Source organism: Rousettus aegyptiacus, unplaced genomic scaffold, assembly GCF_014176215.1.
Source record: "Rousettus aegyptiacus isolate mRouAeg1 unplaced genomic scaffold, mRouAeg1.p scaffold_m13_p_15, whole genome shotgun sequence".
In the NCBI taxonomy this organism is placed as follows: Eukaryota; Metazoa; Chordata; class Mammalia; order Chiroptera; family Pteropodidae; genus Rousettus; species Rousettus aegyptiacus.
Genome location: NW_023416290.1, coordinates 35,314,540 through 35,332,466, shown reverse-complemented (window position 1 = coordinate 35,332,466; position 17,927 = coordinate 35,314,540). Strand labels below are relative to the sequence as shown.

The window sequence follows — 17,927 nt, the reverse complement described above, 5'->3', positions numbered from 1 at the left end:
TATGAAGAAAAAAAGAATTCAGAATATAGTTGCTTTTCTGAAGAAAAAGCACATTTATATTAGACACGACAGCCAAAATACTTGGATACTTGACAGATCATTAATGGAAGCACTGCTCACTGTGCTAATGTGTTAGGTTGTAAAGTCTACTCAAAATGAAGACTCTTCTTTGCCTATTTTCTGTTTCATATTGAACTTTCCCTTTAAAATGACTCTTCTGAAATTGATACCAACTCAATAGCTTCCTAGGTTCAGAAACATCCTGAAGTGAGATTTATCAAAAACTATTTTTGGGTGGCCAAATTATAATTTAAAAGAGTACAAAAACATTATGTAGACTACACAAAATGAAAATGATCACCAGCCTATTTGTTTAGGATCACTCTAAGCAGACAAAGTGTTTGTCTGTAATCAAAGTATTTGTTAATGGAGAGCAACTTAAATTCTTCATGGAGAAATTAGTGTCTGAACTATGTCAGGTATTTCATTTCCTCAGGGAAAATACAGGTGCAATTCCAAGTTGGACTCTGATATGGTTGGTCCAATGCCAGTGCTGCCATCTTTTTTTTTTTCTTATAAGGATTATTTTGAAGGCAAAGACTAAAAGGAGCTTCAAGAGTGGGCGATGTGTTGCTCACAGAAATAATTTGCAGAGTAAGCTCCTTTGAGGCATTTGCCGAAGATTTCACTGCAGTGCTCTTAACCAGTTCAAACTCAGGGCTGCCGGTTGAACAGATGAAAGCACAGGAGTCTTATTATCCACGCCGGGCAGTAGGAAGTCCACAGACTCTGCTTCATTGAAGTGAAACCCTCCTCTAGCCTACAATGGATTTTCTAGGCGATGCCCCTTGATGAGTATGCAGGCTGGGATTCATGAGCTGTAAGCTCAAAACTGATGCAATTTCAATGTTGACTGGAGTACTGTTAAATGCCTTCAGATGATGATTTGACTCAGAAGTTTTGTTATGTGACTCAATAGTTCCTGAGTACAAGGGCAGATTTAGTGGAAAGCTTGATTGATGCATCTGATTGCAGGTGTATGTACTCTAGAGATTGTTAATCTGGAAGACACATGACCTTCGCTTTTTTGTCACAGTGGTATGTTTGAACATGACTGGATTCTAAGGCTTCTGTAGCATGGATATAACGTGCTTACAAAGAGGAAATTACATCATCCTTGAATTCTTCCATATTGTCAGAAAATACGATGACTCCAGGCAAGCCTTTACGAAGAAATGTCAAAACTCTGAATCTTAGCCGCCAAGGTGGTATCTCCTCAGTATTGTCCTCAGCCACTGAGGATACAGGTGAATCTTCATGAATTGTGTACAACATCTTGAAGAATAATTTTCTTTTTTTGTTTTTGTTTTTGTTTTTAAAGAATCTGTATGAGGAGCTGGGCATTGTACTTAAAAATGTTCCCAAGACCTAATGAAGAAAAGAGGTTAAGGACAATTTTTTTTAATGACAAGGAATGACTCCCTCATTTAATATTGAATTGACTACATCAGAACAACAAAGTTGGGAGTTTGCAAGTTCAAGATGAGACTATGGTCTCCATTTATCTTCATTTATTCTTAATCTACTCTAAGCTAGAGGTTGGAGAATAGCCCACTTACGTTTTGTTTGGCCTGTAAAATGTTAATTTTTTTTTCTTTAAAATTTGAATGCCTTTAGATGAGTATGTATGCCTCTAGTTTGCTATTACTCCCTACTTTTTACACCTGACTGTCCTTTTCTCAGTTTATTTTATCTTCCGGTCCCAGTAGGGATTGAATTTGTGACCCTGATAGAAGCATTCTTCTTGATAAGCCCAAAACATGTCTTTATTTTAACGTTATTTGCAGTGTCTCCTAATTATTGTTGATTTCTCTCTCTCTCTCTGTGTTTTGAGTAAGACACATTAGGATACCTAATATCTAAGTTGAGCTTAATTAAAATTATATAGGAGCATCACAGCATGAGCAGTCACCCTGGTGTGTGCTATTACTGGTAAGGAGCCTACCTTCTCTGTGGGCGATGTCTTTGGACAGGGCCGTGACCTTGACTGAAATAACCTCTGTGCCCTGCTTCCTTCCATATTACAGAAACTCTTAAACTCAAGATTTCTAATTTGGAGAGAGAAAACATTGATACCATAAAAGAATTAACCATAGGCGTTTCTTAATGGTGAATACTATAATGGCTAATACATTATCTGAGACATTAAAATTTACTTTGCAGAGTCTTCCAAAGAATGTTTCTATTCTCAAGGGTACAGCATGTTAAAGTCTTATTAAATGTGTTCCTGGAAGTAGCCTCTAAAAGAAATTTTTGTAAATGCTTTAAATAAAAATTTCCTTATAAAATCGAAAGTGTATTGCTATGGAAAAACACATTTACTCTCAGAGTAAATAATCATTATAATTGAGATTCAGGCATTAATAAATTTTTTTCTAAAACACTTATTTGTAGACATAGAATGCTACCTGGTAAGGTGTTAGGTCTTTCACATCAGAAATGTCATTATCTTTGGGATTAAATCTGCATGGGAAAATAAAGTCCCTTATGTGTTGCCTGGCCCTTAAAATTGAATTTTTACTCTTTATTTATTCATTTAGAAGCTCTAAAATTGTGGCTGAGTTGAAGGGATTTGCCTTGCTTGCTCTCTCTTAATTGCTGTTAGTTCTTAATGTGTTAGTTTTGTAGCCTTTGTAAGCTTTTATTCAGAGGTATAGATTTTTGTATAGGCAGTTACCAGTTCCCCTAACAAAGTCTGTGTTTGTGATTATTTCTTTTTCTTTTTAGTGATGTGCACATTTGTGCAGTATATTTAAAAAAATTTTTTGATATAACAGGAGAAAAAAAATCATGCCCAGACATTAATCTAACAACACATTTTGCAAACTCCAGTTTCATTCATTAATTTCCTTGGGATGCAAGTTGTACTGTTAAAAACAAACAAACAAACCTTTTTTTTGTATAAAAAATAAATCTAAATTGGTCTTTGTTTTAAAACTACTTACTGTGTGGATATTAGTTCAATTGCTTTCGAGGTCATAGGAAAGGTATTTAGCAGGCTAACAGTATTGGTTTTGTGCTAATCAGTATGTTCACTGATGTCTATCATTCAACTTAATAATTCTTCCTGATTATAGATGGGATAGAACAAAATTTTTTAAATGTTCAGCTGTTTGTTTATCTTAACTGTATGAAAGATTATTTTCTACTCTTATTTCACTGCAACTTTTGTTCCCTGTGCTTAAGTTTGTGTGGGAGCTTAAATATAGTGTTTTTAATGCTGAACTGGGTACTAGGAGCCCCCAGCTTCGTTTCTATCCCTCACTGACTTACTCTGTGATTCCAGAATTGGCATTTGTACTTCACTGCTCTTGCCTGGAGTACTTGCTTATAGAACAAACTTTGATCTCAGATGAGAAGTTCTTTACACCTTGTTATTACATTTAGACATGGTAGTGAGTTCTGATTTTGTCCATGTTCTTCTAGTTTGAGATTACGGGAAATGATGAGGCGTTCGTTGAGAGCAGCTGGTTTGGGTAGACATGAGGCTGGAGCTTCATCCAGTGACCATCAGGATCCAGTTTCACCTCCCATAGCTCCACCTAGTTGGGTTCCTGACCCTCCTGCGATGGATCCTGGTAAGATCTGTTATTTTATTTAGTTTTTAACAAAAAGACAAGGTCATGAAAGAAAAGGAATTGAGCATTTTAATGGGATATTGAGAAATCTGAAATATTTAAAAGCATAATGAGTATTATAACTAATTTAATTATAAAGATTTGGTTTAAGGGGTTAATAATTTAAAAATTGAAATTCTAGGAACTCTCGATAGGTAACCCTCCTATATTGAAGTATATATTTCCATACTAGTAAGAAGCTACCTAGTAATACATCAAAATGTCAGTAAATTGCCTAGTAGATTCCTTCTTTTATAGTTAAGTCTACACTTAAACTTCTGTCCGATTTGACGTTTGGCCAGCTAAGAGAACATGTTAGGGATATGTTGCCTATAATGATATACATCCCGCTGTTCTGTTTACTGAAAGATGGTGACATTGATTTTATCCTGGCCCCTGCTGTGGGATCTCTTACCACAGCAGCGACTGGCACCGGTCAAGGACCAAGCACCTCCACCATTCCAGGTGAGAGAATCTGTACTACTTTATCTGTTTAGGCATTTGGAAGATAAAAAAACACATTTTGGATATAGGTTTTACAGATCCACACTTTATCGCAAGGAGACTTCCCTTGGCTTGAAAGCATCTGATTCTCTAAATTATCTTCCACATGTCAGTGAAATTGCAGTGTGTATGTATGTACATTTCATCGAGATTTGTAAAATGTGTTAATGTGTTTAAATTCTCTGTAATGCAGTTATTATTAACATAGAATATTTTCCTGGTGTTTTATTTAATAGATACTTGGTATATTATTCCAGAGTATTCTTTCACTCTGTCTTATTTATTCTTATTTTGTTACCAAGTGTATCCGCTTCATTACAGGTCCTTCCACAGAGCCCTCTGTAGTAGAATCCAAGGATCGAAAGGCCAATGCTCATTTTATATTAAAATTGCTATGTGACAGTGTTGTTCTGCAGCCCTATCTACGGGAACTCCTCTCCGCCAAGTAAGAAGTTTAATATACTTTTGATAAGAAGATTCAGCTTAATTCCTTTTAAGTTGATCTTGCAGTCTGTGGACAACACTTACCTTAAGTAAATTTAAAATAACCAGAATCTAGCACTGTATTGCCTGTTACTAAGCTCTCTTCAGTGAAAGAGATCTTCATGATAAAATGAATACAAAATGATTTTACGTTAGCATGATCTGAGCATGTATTTATATGTTAGAAGGATTATAGTATTGTTCTCAAATGTGGATCCATAAATTAGTTCTATCACTGTCACCTGACGAAATTTAAAAATTATATAGATTCTTCCTCAACATCTACACAGAAGTATGACTCAGTAGGTCTGGCATGTGGCCTGTAATCTGTATTTTAAGACTGTGATTCTGATGGTTTCTTGGGAAATCTTTTTGGCTTGCAGAATGCATCATCATGAGATTATGCAGAGTTTCTGAGAAGTATTCTGTGGTAAATGCTCATTAACCATTAATAGGTTTTGTTTATCTTTCTTTATAGCCTCATAGCAATAAGCTTTTTATAAAAGTTAGCCACTGTCTATGCCAAACTCTACTTGCATTAACTTTTAATTCTAGCAATAACCATCTGGAGTAGATGAAATTGTCCCCATTTTACATTTGAAGAAATGGGCTTAAAGGTTAATTAACATGCCCAGGGTCATAAAACTAGTGAGTGGCACAGTTGGAATTCCAGTCTTAGTCTGTCTCTTGCTTCCAGATCTGAGATGCTCAGTCATCACCCTTATGTCACCTCCCTATATTTAAGTACAGGAAGTTGTTTCGAGTTTTTAATTTTGAGAGCAAGGGAGCTTTTATGTGTAAGCCTTATTGGCCTTAGGGTGAAAATGACCCAATTTATGAATTTATGATTACTTTAATGAAAGCTGCTTTACTAGTAATATGAGACATTGGATTGTAAATAAACCTATTATTACAGAAGCAGCTTACTAATTAGTGGTTTGAAGCATAGATAAAAATTGTGTATATAGAAATATATACATACCTTTGTATTATTATTTTCTCAATTGTTATTTTTAATTTTCATTTATGTGTTTTTAGGCATATTATCTTTGTATAATTTCCTTAACATCATTTGGTATTGTCTAACAATTTATTGTATGTTCCTCTTCCTTCTATTCATTTTTAATCCATCTTGCATTTCTATAGTTAATTTCTATTACATTAGTTCTTTATTTTAGTTTTCTCACAATGGTTGATCTCCCCATCTGAGAAAATATATAAAATATCTGGAAAACACTCAATATTCATTGTTTTAATAAGCTGATATTAGTGATAGCATCTTTGAAACAAATTAGAGGAGGGATAAAGTTTTTTGTCTGACTTTTAGGTGATAACATTGAAATTCTCAGATTGGTCCTTTTTCCTCTTGATACTATAATACAGAAAATTTCCTAGATGCTCATTAAATTCCCTAAGTGGTATATTTTGAAATTAGTTAACCATAAAATGACTCAGTTAAGAAGTTTTTTTCTTAATTGTATTTGGCAATGTGTAAAGTGCTAAGAGAAAATATGAGAGCAGTGTTGTCTCATTTTGGGCACGGTGGTGATGGTGTGTGTGTGTCTGTGTGTGTGTGTGTAGGCTATCTTAAAAAGTGTATTCATTATTTTCAAATTAGTGATTCTGTCACCACTACCATCCCAACCTTCCTCCAATCTCAGGAGTGGGTGGTTGGATTTTGCTTTTATAAGCTAAAGAAAGTAATTTTAGATAAAATCCTCCTGGCTAGTAAAGATGCAGAGGATTTTTTTTATTTTCAACTAGTTCTTACCTGGGAGAGAAGTAGTATATGGGGTTGTTTTGGTTGATTGTTTTTAATTAAAAGTGCAGACATGTTTTTAAAAAGCTGAAAAACATTACAGTCTAGAATTAAACTTTATGTCTGCCTCCTAGTAGCCTAGAAATAAATTGGAATATTAGGCTCGTATAATATGAGGTAGGTGGGACATATGTATTGGAGTAAACAGAGAGAAAAATGTGTCGATTCTGTAGTAGCAGCTCAATGAAGATGCAGTTTGATTAGAACCATGAGAAATAGTTTGGGAGGAGAGTGAGTGACAACATAGAAATGGAGAAGTATAAATATTTCAAGAGACAGTGACTCATCCAGTTGGAAGCGGATGGTTAAAAGAACAGTAGCCTGTGAATTTGAAAAGTTAGGTTAAAGCCACCACTCTGGTCTCTCTATTCTTTGGGCTTGAATCCTTTGAATAATGGTTTTGTTTAGACTATAATAGTATCAGAGTGGGAGTTATAAGATAAATAATGTGATGGTAGTATAAAAAAGGATTAAAATAGGCAAGAGTAGAGATTAGAATTTGGGCTGTTTTGTATGCCTCTGTATAGCCCGTAATATGTATGTTGCAATAAACTGAACTAATGAGTTGTTGAAAATGGAAAAGAAAGATCAGATGCAAAAGTAAAAAATTGATTTAGAAGAAAGACTTGATGAAGAATTCAATGTTTTGTCATAGTCGTTAGGGACAGTGATACTGTTGGCTGACATAGAGAAGTCAGGTAGAAGAGAGCAGGTTTGGGGAGAGAGATGATTTTAGTGGTTAGATATGTCGAATGTCAGGGATCACTGGGAAATCCCAAGGAGAGTCATCAAGTAAGCAAATGTAGCTGTTGGAAATGTGCCTTCATCCATAGAAGTCTTAGTTGCTGTGGTAGATGGGAGAGGGAGGCACAAATGGCTGAGGATGGAATTTTAGAAAACCCAGGAGGGAATAAAAATTCAGTGAAGAATATTGAAGGCATGCATTTAAAAGCAAATGCATTATAATAAGAGCTAACATTTATTGAGTACGTGCTATTTAGCAGGCATTGTACTAAAAGCTTTTTAAGTAATAATTTCTTGAATTCTCATCACAATCGTATGAGACAGAGCCTGTACCAGTCCCCACGTTTAGAAAGTATTTGTTTGACTGCAGAGCCTTTGCTAGTCTGTAGTGTCACTAAAGGCTAAGAAAGGGAGCACATGGTTTAGAGAGAGAAGGGTTCTTCAGAGGCGGCTTGCTTTCTTAAATGAGATGATATGAGACTAGAAAATACCAGCAGTGATTTTCTTTGAGTGGTGGTGCATTTTTTAATAAAATATAACTAGTTTTTGTTTCATCATGAGCATGTATTTCTTAGTAAGGAAAAGTAATTGATAATTTTTTTATGTAAATTTCTCTCATTTTAGGGATGCAAGAGGGATGACCCCATTTATGTCAGCTGTAAGTGGCCGAGCTTATCCTGCTGCAATTACCATCTTAGAAACAGCCCAGAAAATTGCAAAAGGTAATTTATTTTCAAGTCTTTAATGACTCACTTATTTTTTAATTTGAATAGATTCTCTTCTCTACACATAATACCATAATTATTCAAACCTAATTTTTGTATATAGAAGTGATTAATTAGAAACTATTGAGATAATTCTTTTGTGTATATGTGTGTGTGTGTGTGTGTGTGTGTATGTGTGTGTGTAAAATTCATGTGTTTATACTTTTTCAAGTGTATTATATCTTCTAACCTTCCACAGAAAGCACCTGGTATAAATTTTTAAAATTAAAAATTTTCCATAATGGACAGTATGATGATTTATCCTTTGAAAATAAAAAATAGATTACTAATAGAACCTGTCAGTGGTTAAAAATGATGGTGGCAATAAAATTTTATAGAAATTATAGGCCACATGTCTTACTTTTCTTCCTTCTGACTTGGAATTTCTGCTTAATAGAAAGCATTAAGGGATATCATTCCTGTCATTCATCCTTTAAAAGATTAACGTAGTTATCCTTTTAAAAATAATGGCTATAAATAATTGATGTGATTATCTAAACTTTGTTAAATAGAACTAGAACTTGAATCTTAACTGTGTAATGCAGCGCTAAGGACTCGTGTGACTGATGTGTGATGCATTTGTATTGTCCTCATTTGTGGTTAGGATATAATTACACTTTGCTTTACTTTGTGCCAGAATTGACTGGATTTCTTTGCATGTTGACTTTGTATATCAATTTTCTTATTAATATATAGTAGTTTCTGATTTACATTGTGTAAACGTTAGAGCTTTTCCATTTGAGGAAAGTCCTTTCTTGATACATGAATTGCTGTGCTCTTAATCTTTTTAGCCGAAGTATCCTCGAGTGAAAAAGAAGAAGATGTATTTATGGGAATGGTTTGCCCATCAGGTACCAACCCTGATGACTCCCCTTTATATGTCTTATGTTGTAATGATACCTGCAGTTTTACATGGACGGGAGCAGAGCATATTAACCAGGTGAGTTATTTTACATTTCCCTATATTTATGCTATCTCCAAATTTTCCTATCACCATCACTAGAGTTATAATTCTTAGCTTTCTTTTACTCTGAGTTATAAAACTCTCCAGAGAAAATTAATTTTATTTAATTCCTAAATAAATGAGGCAAAGGAGTTGATTGTTAGATTAGTTATCGGCAATCACGAAAATGAGAAATCTTCACTGGGTATTATAAATCTGATCCACAACTCTTAATATAGATCTTATAACTATAATACATTTTTGAATGAGGTAAATTACTTTTACCCTACTGGTAGTGTTTGATTTCCATTTGTCTAATGTTGTAAAATGTATATTCGCTGTACCCGTTTATGACTCTCTTTCCAGAGCACATTAATTTTGCTCTGCTATTATTGTGATTGAATTGTTATAGAAACTACCAGAAATAATAATTATGGTGAGATGTACATGTCATTCTTTTTTAAAGTATACCCTTTTAATTTTAGGATATTTTTGAGTGTAGAACTTGTGGCTTGCTTGAGTCACTCTGTTGTTGTACGGAATGTGCAAGGGTTTGTCATAAAGGTCATGATTGCAAGTGAGTACAATTTAGTTTACTTTAATATTATAACCTTTAGATTCATATTGCTGCATTAAAATATTCTATACCAGGTCATGTTTTAATTGTTTCATAGTTCTGAAAGTATGAGGTTGCTCTCTTTAAAAAGCCAGTTTATGTTATATAAAATATGGTTATTGATTTAAGTGTACTTGAGGTGTTTGTTAGTTCTTTAAATAAAAGTAGGTTCATATGCAAAGGGATGATTAGACATGTGTGATTATACGTTATGATTAGGATCAGATTAAATTTTTGAGATATATACACACACACACACACACACAGATTTTCTTTCTTTTTTATTTTATTATTATTTTTTGTATTCTCCAGCCAAAGTCTTAGGCCCCCTGTAATAGAGTTTACTAGTGGGAAATCGCTATAGGCATTAAGAAAATCATAGTGCATGTTTGGCCTATGCCTCATATATGTCTTAAACTAAATGTAATAACTTTTCGGTCCACCAGTAGAGTCGCCATGGCTAGTTTGTTTTCGCAGACCTAAGAAGCAATAAAACACCCAGCACTAACATTCGCAGTGCCTCAGAGTCTCAGCAGGGACATCAGCTGTAACTGGTACAGTGTGTAATATTATAGTTAATAGAGACTTGGTTTGTAGAAACCATCTATTGTGCTTTACATAAGTAATTCTGTAGGTCAAGTGAGAAATTTTTGTAGATGTTTTATTGATACTTATTTATGATTTTTATTAAAAGAATTTTAGCTATGTTTGTCTTACTATTTTAAACATCTAAGATGATAATCTGTCCACTGATTGCTGACTAAGTGCACTGATTGCACTAGAAGCCTGGGTGATGGACAGGATAGTCCCTGTCCTGACAGAGTTGACAGTCTCGTCAGAAGATACATGCAAAAACATCCACCCACAAGGGTTTTGGGGTTCATTAGATGCACATAGGAAGATGACTTAAACTGAACTGAGGCTATGGGCAATTAGGGAAGGCATTCTAGAGGAAGTGATTATAATACCCAAGTAATTTATAAGATGCCTCTTCTGAGAATTTTTTGTTGTTTTTATAACCTCCATAGCATTAAGTAATCCTCTGGTTATGTGTGCTTTAACAATTATACTTTGTACTTAAAAATGAACAAGGGTTTGTTTGGTTTCAATGAGTTATGCCTTCATAATTTCAATATAACCTTTGTCTTTTTTAAAAATTTCAATTTTTGTACTTGCATATGAATTCTTTCTAGACTCAAACGTACGTCACCGACAGCCTATTGTGATTGTTGGGAGAAATGTAAATGTAAAACTCTAATTGCTGGACAGAAATCTGCTCGTCTTGATCTACTTTATCGCCTGCTCACTGCTACTAATCTGGTCACTCTGCCAAATAGCAGGCAAGTGGGGTTTTTAGGACATAAATTAGGTTGAAAAAGCACAGCACATCTTAATTACCTCCCCCAACAATGTTCTGTTTTGCAGAGGGGAACACCTCTTACTGTTTTTAGTGCAGACGGTTGCCAGGCAGACAGTAGAGCATTGCCAGTACAGGCCTCCTCGAATCCGGGAGGATCGTAACCGAAAAACAGCCAACCCTGAGGGTGAGTAAATTTCACAATTATGACACATACAAAAAGAAGATTTTTTTTGTCTTACCCACTGTTTCTTTTCTTTTTAGATTCAGATATGCCCGATCATGATTTAGAGCCCCCAAGGTTTGCGCAGCTTGCACTGGAGCGTGTTCTGCAGGACTGGAATGCTTTGAAATCTATGATTATGTTTGGGTCACAGGAGAATAAAGACCCGTACGTATTCATTAAAATTGTTTTATGTTTATGAATTTTTCATGTTAGTGTTGGCAATTACAGTGCATTCTATGTTTCCTTCCCCATAAAGTCTCAGTGCCAGCAGTAGGATAGGCCATCTTTTGCCAGAAGAGCAAGTATACCTCAATCAGCAAAGTGGTACAATTCGGCTGGACTGTTTCACTCATTGCCTTATAGTCAAGTGTACAGCAGATATCTTGGTAAGTTCTTTGAATGTCTGTTTACAAGCATATGAAAAGGATGTTTTTCTTACCTAACTTCCCTTAATTTTACTAATCCAAACTCCTAAGTACTCAAGCTCTAATTAAATAGTACATGAAGGGGAATGGAATTTTGAGTGTGATTCAGATGTTTCAGTTAACAGCAGAAGGTCCATCTTTCATTCTAAATAAATTCCTAAAATATGTTAAAAATACAACTGTATAAAAATGTATGGAGCAGTGTTCAAAATTAATGGTAACTGAATGCAAACTTTTAGGTGCTCCTCTTTGCTGTGAAGTCAGAAAAGAATGTAAACCATAAAACCCAGTGCTAGTGAGGTTATGGTAAAAAGAACACACTTAGACACTGATCAGGTGGCACTGCATTTGCTACTGTTGTGAAAACAACTTGGCACTGTCAAGAGCCATAAAAATATCATTGCCCTCAGAACTTGTCATAAGAAATAACTTATGATGTGAGAAAAAAATCACGTCATCGAATAATGGAAAATTAAAAAATGGAAATACTCTATGGATCCAATAATTGTGGACTGTGGAGTCAAAGCTCAACCACTTACTAAAGCATACTGCAATAATTTAAAAATAAAAGTTATTTTAAATAACTAAAAAAAAAAAGGAAATAAAGGAAATTGGGTGTTCTGGTCTCTGTAATTAATATCTGTATGATAGACCATGCATAGAAATGAAAGCAGTAATCATAATGGTTAAGTGACAGGGATGGGATTATGAGTTTATTAATGTAAATAGTTGAATCTATTTTGCTGATTCAGTAAGTCCCTTATTGTGAGTGAAACATTTTTTTCCTTTGATTTGATATATTTGGTATTGCTTTATAAATATTAATTGATATACATAGGACTATGAGACTAAAAAGAAATCAGATATTCGAGACCCAGTATAGATCAAGCACAGTGGTAGGCATGTGGCAATAATTAATCACCGACTTTGTAAAATGTTTTGGTTAAATTTATTTTGAGATTTCTGTTGTGAAATGTTAATGTTCAAAAAGCGTTAGAACTTTTTTATGACTGTCTAAACATTTTATGAAATGTCTCAACATTAATAGAGTAATTGCAATTTTTTAAAGCTTCTAGATACTCTGCTAGGCACACTAGTGAAAGAACTCCAAAACAAATATACACCTGGACGTAGGGAAGAAGCTATTGCTGTGACAATGAGGTTTTTGCGTTCAGTGGCAAGAGTGTTTGTCATTCTTAGTGTGGAAATGGCCTCATCCAAAAAGAAAAAGTAAGGCATCCTTTTTGGTTTTTGACTTTATATTATTTTGCAGATTTTTTTCCTCAATGAAAATGATAACATGTATATGAAAATATTCCTATATTTTCCTTTTTTGCTCTAGCAACTTTATTCCACAGCCAATTGGAAAATGCAAGCGTGTATTCCAGGCACTGCTACCTTATGCTGTGGAAGAATTGTGCAATGTCGCAGAGTCGCTGATTGTTCCTGTTAGGATGGGGATTGCTCGCCCAACTGCACCTTTTACTCTGGCCAGTACCAGCATAGATGCCATGCAAGGCAGTGAAGAATTGTTTTCAGTGGAACCACTGCCACCACGACCATCATCTGATCAGTCTAGCAGGTAAACTTCTCCCTAGTAATAGGTACTGACTCTTTCTCTGACAGTGTCATGTCTGGCTTACTAAAACCTTTACATAAGCACTCTAGTGGTATACTTGATCATTTGCTACACAAATGGTAACGATTTTACTTTGTTTAGAACTTGTGAAAGAACTTTAAAATTATACATGTGTCTATACATCTAAGCTAATAGACATATAGTGAGTTTTGTTTTTGTTTTGGAAAGGCACTGTTTTTATTATGCCAATAAAGTAATCTGATAACAAAAAGCTTACTTTAGACTACTGTAGACGTCATTACTTTCTATTTTGTTTTACTTTAAATATAGCCTGTTGGAAGATCAAGTTGAGGAATGAAAAGATGTAACTTCCTCTCCAAAGGCTTGGGCTGCGGGGGTAGGGGGACAGCTTATTGTATAATCAGGATTCTGCCATTTTAAAATATTCTCTACAACAGCCATATTGTCTAGGATAGGGCTAAAACAACTCAAAAAGTTTCTAGTTAAAAGATTGTTTATTCTTAAATCTCATTCATCTTTTCCATTTGTTTGATAATTGCTCTAACTAGACCATAAGCTTATTGATTCAGATAAACTAAACGAATGTTCTGATGTCTTTTATTTAGCACAGTGCTTCTCAAACTTTAATACACATGCATATCACTTAGGGATCTTACTAAAATGCAGAGGCTGATTCTTGAGGTCTGGGTTGGGGCTGAGATTCTCTATTTCTTATAAACTTCCAGATAATGCCAATGTTCTTGGTTTAGGGGCCACACTTTTGAGTTGCAAGGCTCTAGGGATCTTTAACATATTTATTTTATTTGGTTTTCTCAAGTCTGATTTTGTTACTACATATAATGGTTTAATAAGGATCTTTAGTACCTAAAGACCCTTCTTCCTCATTTCTGAACATCTGTGTGTTAATAAGGCTGGCCTGCTTTAGTATTTGGACAGTTCCAAAGACTTCATCCCTGGGTTTCATCTAGGTTGACTTCGAGTATCTGCTCTCTCATTCTTATGACTCCATGTGCCAGTACGTGTGTCTCAACTTTTCCTTTATTGTCAAGTCTCATAGGATACCCTAGAATCTAAATCCAGGTTTGTCTATCAAAGCTCTCTGATGGTAGCCTTGTCACTGATAGACTTCCAGGTTTAGATCAAGCTATATATTTTTAGACTTGCTAAATATACCCTATTCAAAGGTTTTGCTAGTAAAGTCTTCTTGGACTCCCTGTGCTGCTTCTGATTCTGAGGAACCTACCCCAATTGTTAAAGTGGTATTAACTTGTGAATTCTTTGTATACTTGGCTTAATTCGAGAACATAAAAATTGTTTATGCATTCAGAGTTTGGGGTCATCTCATTTCTAAAGAGTGTCCATGAGCCTGCTCCCTACAGAATTTCAAGATTTCGTCACCTTGCCCAGCTTCTTAGTCTCTGTATTAATATTGTGCACTCTTAAGCTCTCCTTTTTACTCCCTTCCCCTTGGTGTATTCTTGGGCTAATCTCTCATGTCTTCCCAGGAGATCTCATTTGAATAAACAGATAGCAGTGCCAATGTTCTCTACAACTTTGGTATAATGTAGAAGTCTTTGTTTATACTCCAGGACAACTACTCTTTCTGTCGGGTATATTTTGACCAATGTTCCAAGTAAAAAGTGTTTAAGTAAAAAGTATACACTTGACCAGTTCCTGAGATTTCTCTTGTGTTAGATAGTAGATGGTATTTATCACTCCATTGAGTAGTATATAGTCTTAAGTTTAGTAGTTTTGCTTTTTCTGGTGCCTTCCCTCCACCTCTTTAAAACTCCTATGTCCTTGTTAATAAATCTGTGCCTGGTCTAGCTCCATGCCTCATATAACTGTTACTGAAATTTTAGTATAAACTTGGAACTATCCTAAGCATTCTAGATGCATTATGTGTTTAATCTTCGCAATAACTCATAGATACCACTATCTAATTTTAAAAGTGAGGAAACCGAGGCTCAGAGAAGTTAGGTAGCTTGTCTTAGGTCACACAGCTCTTAAAGTTTAGAGATAGTTAACATAATTCTAGACAGATATTTTCCTTGTTCCTGTTATATTAGGCATAGAATTAAATAGCAGAGTACGGATAAAAATTACTGTTTGGCTCTTATTGGCAGTGTCGTGGCATTGGATTAACCAACACAGACGCCCAGTCTACTTCATAGAGCAAGTTGCGGTCCTAAACTCTCATGAGTGCAGGCTTGTAGTTAGAAGCTATCTGAAAAGATGATTTTTTTTTTATCTCTCCTCTCAGTCATGGCTAATAGGAAGTCTTTTGAAAACTGTTGCCCTTTCATAATTTATGTTTGGCTTCATGTATTTGAAAGGGACAGAAGAGAGGATTTCTATCTTGCTTAGACCCCAGATTGTCTCCTGTGAAATCTATGGCTCCTTGAATCCCTTCTAGCCCAAGAGACACATTTATTTGAAGGCAGAGTGTCTCAGTTGATGACTCTTCATGTGTAACTGGTTTGATTTCTTGTTTTTCAGAGAAGCTGAGGTGAGGAAAGAACACTAACAGTGTAAACACTTTAACTTGAACTTCTTTTAGACTGCAGTTTTAAAATCTAAATAAAGGATAATAGTTAGGTCACAGTGTTATTTAGCAGCCACCTGCATTTTCAGCTGCACTCTGGTTCTCCCTTTCTTTTATAATGGGGCATCTGTCCTTTCTTGGTTCTTTGCAAGTCTGATTTTTAGGGTATTGAAACTACTTTGCCACCCCACCTTTCGTTACAATTCTATTTTAAAATCACAGTTTTGAACTCATATTTTTTCCCCCACACACATCAGCAAGTCAGTGTTTAATAAGCTGATGCAAGGTAGGGTATGTCAGGTCTCTGCATGAGTAGATCACTGTGGTGAGCACACTTTTGTTAATGGATGAATGCTGCTATCAGAGCCTTTGGAAGTTAAGGACTGCTGGTGCTAAAAGCCGTGGGAAAGAGAAAACCTTCCCTGTAAACATTTCAGTGGGAAGGACTCATAAAAGTATGTATGTGCATTAGGAGAGATTTGAAATGACCTACTAAAAAGTAAAAGCAGTTCTGAGATTTGTAAGTTAAATCTTTATGGTAAAGTAATATCTCTGAGGTTCATATTTTCTGAGAGACTATAAATGAGTTATTATTAGTTTCCAAGAACTTTTAGGTCATATTTAACATAGCATCCTAGCAAGTGAGTCACATGGAATAACACTGAGAAGCACAGAAGCTGGTGCTGTGTGCCAGGTGTGACAGCAGTGCACGCTTAACCTCCGGACTCCTTACAGCCCCAGCCAGGCCCAGTCGTCCTACATCATCCGGAACCCACAGCAGAGGCGCATCAGCCAGTCGCAGCCTGTGCGAGGCAGAGATGAAGAACAGGATGACATTGTTTCAGCAGATGTGGAAGAGGTGGTTTTAACTGTTTGAATTGGGATAGATGAGAGGCTTTTATTTGGGCAGGAAGTGGGAGGAAGTAGTCACTAGAAGTTTTATTAATAGTAGCTGACGACTATTACATACATTTGTTTCCAGCTCTTAGATTTTCGTTTTATGTTCTCTTTTGTGGTTATTCATCTTAAAAATATTTTAGTAATCCTTGATTTACTGGGTAATAGGAAATTGGAAACAAACAACTTTTTACTTAAGCGTTAATTTAATAGAAAAGATATTCTCAATGTTAAAAACAGTTTTAGTAGTTTTGTACATTGTATTTGAAGGTAGAGAGAATACTGCATATTTATTAGGTAAATTTTATAATTGCAGAAGTTTAAAGAAACTCCACAGTTGTTATAATTGTAAGGTTTGGTATATAGACAATAATCACAAACTTTGGGATATGGCAACATAATTTTTGATAGCAAATTGTCACAAATGAAAATTTTCAAAACTGCTTAGTGTTCAATTACTTGTTTAGGAGTCCTTGTTACTAATTGGTGTGGGGAAACATTGGTAGAGATGTGGGTTTATTGTGTATTTTGTCTACAAATAAGATTCTGGGTTTAGGTTGAGGTGGTGGAGGGTGTGGCTGGAGAAGAGGATCATCATGATGAGCAGGAAGAACACGGGGAAGAAAATGCAGAGGCCGAGGGACAACACGATGAGCATGATGAAGACGGTATGCAGGTTATTTGAGAAATTATTCCGTCTGAGTAAATCAAGTACTTTAAATGAGATCTTTATACAGAGGAAAGCCCCATTCGATGTAGAGTGACATGTTCACATAATCTGCAAAGGGATTCTGTAGCATGTGTTTCAGAATTTTAAGAGGTAGTATATGCATATAAATATGCTTATATAATTTATCCTCTTCTCCCTTTACCTTTTGATTTAAGTAACTTTCTTTTTAAAAAAAAAAAAGACTTTTTAAAAATTAGAATAATTGTAACCATATCATGAAACCTTTGAAAGTTAGAGAAAAGGAAAACCAAGTGATGCATAATCCCACCCAGACACTAACATTTTGTATTTTATTTAATTCCTCCCCTGTACTGCTTCATTCCCATGCATGTCTTTTAGATATTAAATATGTGATTTTTGTAACTTTCTTTTGTTCACTTATAATAATTATTTTAGCCTTTTTGCTACACAATCATCTTAACCATTCTCATCAGTAGCCATAGATAGACATTTTTGAGAATCAGCTTTTGCAGTACAAGTGACAGAATAAATTGCACATATTTAACATTTATAATTTTGTATGTTTTCACATGTATGTATACTGTGAAATATAAAGGACAGATTTTTTTAACTTCCTTCCCTTTTTGGAAGCCCAGC

The 17,927-nt window shown here is 35.0% G+C and overlaps 1 protein-coding gene across 9 annotated transcripts in view; it reads left to right on the top strand.

The window, feature by feature from the left end:
• UBR5 (ubiquitin protein ligase E3 component n-recognin 5) overlaps positions 1-17,927 on the top strand; it is a 123,453-nt gene that overhangs the window by 79,033 nt on the left and 26,493 nt on the right. For 8 of the 9 annotated variants that reach the window (XM_016147525.2, XM_016147532.2, XM_016147527.2 and 5 more), the window contains 14 exons: positions 3,487-3,638; positions 4,047-4,142; positions 4,503-4,626; positions 7,852-7,949; positions 8,783-8,931; positions 9,420-9,511; positions 10,744-10,890; positions 10,976-11,094; positions 11,172-11,298; positions 11,390-11,519; positions 12,628-12,788; positions 12,901-13,140; positions 16,439-16,562; positions 17,157-17,268. In XM_016147525.2, coding sequence (XP_016003011.1) covers positions 3,487-3,638; positions 4,047-4,142; positions 4,503-4,626; positions 7,852-7,949; positions 8,783-8,931; positions 9,420-9,511; positions 10,744-10,890; positions 10,976-11,094; positions 11,172-11,298; positions 11,390-11,519; positions 12,628-12,788; positions 12,901-13,140; positions 16,439-16,562; positions 17,157-17,268 — 1,871 coding nt within the window. The remainder of the gene's footprint in view (positions 1-3,486; positions 3,639-4,046; positions 4,143-4,502; positions 4,627-7,851; positions 7,950-8,782; positions 8,932-9,419; positions 9,512-10,743; positions 10,891-10,975; positions 11,095-11,171; positions 11,299-11,389; positions 11,520-12,627; positions 12,789-12,900; positions 13,141-16,438; positions 16,563-17,156; positions 17,269-17,927) is intronic. The other variant, XM_016147531.2, reaches the window with a different exon arrangement.